This window comes from Schistocerca gregaria, chromosome 1 (genome assembly GCF_023897955.1).
Source record: "Schistocerca gregaria isolate iqSchGreg1 chromosome 1, iqSchGreg1.2, whole genome shotgun sequence".
In the NCBI taxonomy this organism is placed as follows: Eukaryota; Metazoa; Arthropoda; class Insecta; order Orthoptera; family Acrididae; genus Schistocerca; species Schistocerca gregaria.
This window is the reverse complement of record NC_064920.1, coordinates 1091350745-1091354745: the sequence shown is the minus strand read 5'-3', so window position 1 is coordinate 1091354745 and position 4001 is coordinate 1091350745. Positions and strand designations below refer to the sequence as shown.

The window sequence follows — 4001 nt, the reverse complement described above, 5'->3', positions numbered from 1 at the left end:
ACTACTGTAACATAACCTGGAGCATAAGATTTTTATCCAGTCTAAATGAATATTTTCATGTCAAGTAAATTCAGAAAAAAATATTTACTAGTACAGGGATAAAAAGACTAGCTCTATGTCACATTTACAGCACGAACAGGGGCGAATGTTTTGTAAACTGCAGGTAATGAGTTTTCAGGAAATAAGATGAAGTCACAGAAATGGTTACTTGTAATGAAACTCAACAAACTGACCCGTAAGTGAAATTATATTTTGGCGGAGAATCCACAGCAAAGAAAGCGATGTTTTGCTATCAAGCATACCATTAATACACATTTTTATGGTTCTCCTTAATGATGACTAGTCAATTTGTTGATTAAAATTCCTCTTATTCATTTAGGAGTTCTTAAGTATCACAGAACTTAAAAGACAAAACAAATTTTATTACATAAAAACTGGGATGGACAAGCACCTTCCAATTTAAAAAAAAAAATAAGAACAACACTTACAACTTTAATGACGTCACAAACAAAATTTGAAATATGTCTTTTTTCATTTTGTGGATCTTAGTACTCTTCTCCTCCTTCACCTTCTCCTTCAATAGAATCCATACCGACTTCTTCGTAGTCCTTTTCAAGGGCAGCCAGATCTTCACGAGCTTCTGAGAACTCTCCTTCCTCCATACCTTCACCGACGTACCAGTGAACGAAAGCTCTCTTGGCATACATCAAATCAAACTTGTGGTCAAGGCGAGCCCAGGCCTCTGCAATTGCAGTTGTATTTGACAACATGCAAACAGCACGCTGTACCTTTGCAAGATCACCACCTGGTACCACGGTAGGAGGCTGGTAGTTTATCCCCACCTGTAACAAGTAAAGTACAGTTTAGTAAACGTACTCAGTATCTCCATTATGTGCCTTACAATAGTGGATCAATTACTAAATATTTAATAGCAATATAGCAGTCACACAAACCTTGAAACCAGTTGGACACCAATCCACAAACTGAATGGTTCGCTTTGTCTTAATTGTCGCAATGGCAGCGTTTACATCCTTCGGCACTACATCTCCTCTGTACAGCATACAGCATGCCATGTACTTTCCATGCCTAGGGTCACATTTCACCATCTGGTTGGCAGGTTCAAAACAGGCGTTTGTTATTTCTGCCACAGACAGTTGTTCATGGTAAGCCTTCTCTGCTGATATGACAGGGGCATAAGTAACAAGTGGGAAATGGATACGAGGGTAGGGCACTAAGTTGGTCTGGAATTCTGTCAGATCCACATTAAGAGCTCCATCAAAGCGAAGAGATGCCGTGATTGAGGATACAATCTGGCCAATTAGCCTGTTCAGATTGGTGTACGTTGGGCGTTCAATGTCTAAGTTACGGCGGCAAATGTCGTAGATAGCTTCATTATCGCTCATGAAAGCACAGTCTGAATGTTCCAAGGTGGTGTGAGTGGTTAGGATGGAGTTGTACGGCTCTACAACTGCTGTTGATACCTGAAGAACACAATTATGATTTAGTTACAGAAAACTACATATCTCGCGAAATCTCTTAATGACAAGCTTCAGTTCTGACAAAACGTTCTTACCTGAGGAGCTGGGTAAATTGCAAATTCCAGTTTGCTCTTTTTGCCATAATCCACAGACAGACGTTCCATCAAGAGTGAAGTAAAGCCTGAACCAGTGCCACCGCCGAAGCAGTGGAAGATCAAGAATCCTTGAAGCCCAGTACATTGGTCAGCAAGCTTGCGAATACGGTCCAGTACGAGGTCCACTATTTCCTTTCCAATTGTGTAATGACCACGGGCATAGTTGTTTGCAGCATCTTCCTTGCCTGTAATCAACTGCTCTGGGTGGAACAGCTGCCTGTAGGTGCCTGTACGCACCTCATCTGCAAAGGAAAAATGTCCCGCATCAGATAAGAACTTCAGTTATTCACTGAAATAGTGGAAATGCTTACACGACGGATTGGTAACGACGTACCAGTATGTGTCACTTACCAACAACAGTCGGTTCCAAGTCCACAAATACTGCACGGGGTACGTGCTTCCCAGCGCCTGTTTCGCTGAAAAATGTGTTAAAGCTGTCATCGCCGCCTCCTATAGTTTTGTCTGATGGCATCTGTCCATCGGGCTGGATACCATGCTCAAGACAGTACAGTTCCCAACATGCGTTACCAATCTGGGTTCCCGCTTGGCCAACGTGGATTGAGATACATTCACGCTGAAAAAAAAATATATTAAATGACCATATCGTCAAACATTAAGATTAAAGATTTTGTAGTTTATTCAAAATACTAGAATTGTCTCCTAATACTGTCCTGAAGAAATGTGTATCCGCATGAAGTTTGCGAGTCAATACAAGAGGGTTCGTTGTTAAATGTAGCATCTCTGGCTAAGCAAATAGCGATCGAAACCACAACGCTTAACTGCCCCAACAGAAGTGAATTTAACTATGAAAAATGATAAAATGTCAGCCGGAACTTGCATCGAAATATCGAAGCTGGACGATGGATCATTTCAAATCATCAACGCTATGCCATTAATGTCGTTCGATTTTTTAAATTTCTATCGGATGGGAATAATTAATTTCGACTGACCACAAAAGTGAAATTTAATTCTGCTTAAGTTAAGCTCTTGTGGGAATTAACACTTACGTACCAAAAATTGCGCGGTAAATGCATTTCATTTTGTGTACTGGGGCCGGCCAAATTTGTAATTGCAGATACAGAAAACAATACTGAAACGCTTCGTGCTTCATTTGATCCAAAAGCTATTCTCACAACACATCGTAAAATGTTTATATGATCATTCATGTCCTTCCCGTTAACAGTCTTTAACACCATAATATCAAACCACGAACATGCCGGTGTAAACTTTAACAAAATCAAGTCCCTCAACTTCATTGTCTATTTCACAAAATATGGCCCGAGTTAATGGCATCAATGTTAAGAAGTAACTTACCATTTTGTTGTCGCTCGCTAGAATTCAGCAAAGTAAAAAAACGAAATCGCGAACTTTTGCCGCGTCTGAAATGTATGAGGCTGTCCAGCGCCAAGGTTAAAGTCACGGCTGCGTCAGATTTTAGATATGTAAACTCCGTAGTGAAGCATGCAATGAAACTTCTAATTGGTCGCTGCTCTAGCTGATTTCAAACACGCTCTGCTATTGGATAAGTTGTAAATCATTCTTGCAGACGAATTATAGCAGCAGCCCATGTCTTAAATTGGTAATTTTTTTTGTAATTTTGGAAGCTATCGCTGCCTGTTATTTCTTTGAAAGTGACAAGCTGCCAACTTCATACTCATTTACACGTGTATAACGAAAAATAACCTTAAGGTTCCCGAAAGGTAAATACGTGTCTTATTATGTAAACATTTTACCTTGTGATGGAAGCGTTTGTGACCTGACGTCGGAGGAATTTTAAACTGCGACTTTTTCGTTTAGAATGCGCCCAATTACGACAACAGCACGGAGTGCTGAAAATAAAAGAAATGTTTAACTAAACAACTATACACGCAACACGTGAATATCATTTTAATGAAGTATTCGTAGTATTATCGAAGTGTTTGTCTGATTTGTTTTGGTAGAAAAATCTTCAGCTAATCAGTACAGAGAGGTAAATCAACGACTTATGTACAACACAAATAATATCCGACTACATGAACATTCGTTTAAGAGATCTGTAAACGATAAATCCGCCAGCGTCATTCACCCTTAACGAGTAAGCCTACATTACGAAGATTATTGCAGTTCAGCTTGTAAAAACAAAAGTGTTTACCAAGAAGTCGTTCAAAAGTAATGTAAAATCGAATTTGTAAAAAGCGACATGTTTACGGAGGATTAAATTCACTGTAGCAAAAATCTGCAGTGTACTACTCAGGTCGTTTGTAGTGGTGCATCCAGAAGACAAAGTTTGAGGTGGTGAACTTCAGTATTATTGAAGGTAGATCCACTGCTCTTGTTCCATTATGAGGACCCTCACTAATTCTGCATGTATGCTCAACTTCGTATGTGG

At 39.7% G+C, this 4001-nt stretch overlaps 1 protein-coding gene across 1 annotated transcript; it reads right to left on the bottom strand.

Moving 5' to 3' along the window:
• Positions 1 to 401: 401 nt before the first annotated feature.
• LOC126282064 (tubulin alpha-1 chain-like) lies at positions 402 to 3101 on the bottom strand. Its single transcript, XM_049981511.1, has 5 exons — positions 2948 to 3101; positions 1985 to 2207; positions 1574 to 1875; positions 954 to 1481; positions 402 to 842 (listed from the first exon to the last, which is right to left on the bottom strand). The coding sequence occupies exons 1-5, from the start codon at positions 2948 to 2950 to the stop codon at positions 546 to 548; spliced, it is 1353 nt and encodes a 450-aa protein (XP_049837468.1). The 5' UTR covers positions 2951 to 3101; the 3' UTR covers positions 402 to 545.
• Positions 3102 to 4001: the final 900 nt, after the last annotated feature.

Bases quoted from the DNA above. Each gene is read 5' to 3' on its own strand.
- LOC126282064 (XM_049981511.1), bottom strand. The intron at 1,876-1,984 runs GTAAGTGACACA...TTTCCTTTGCAG, and splicing joins CTTGGAACCGACTGTTGTTG to ATGAGGTGCGTACAGGCACC. The intron at 843-953 runs GTTTGTGTGACT...TACTTGTTACAG, and splicing joins GGTGTCCAACTGGTTTCAAG to GTGGGGATAAACTACCAGCC.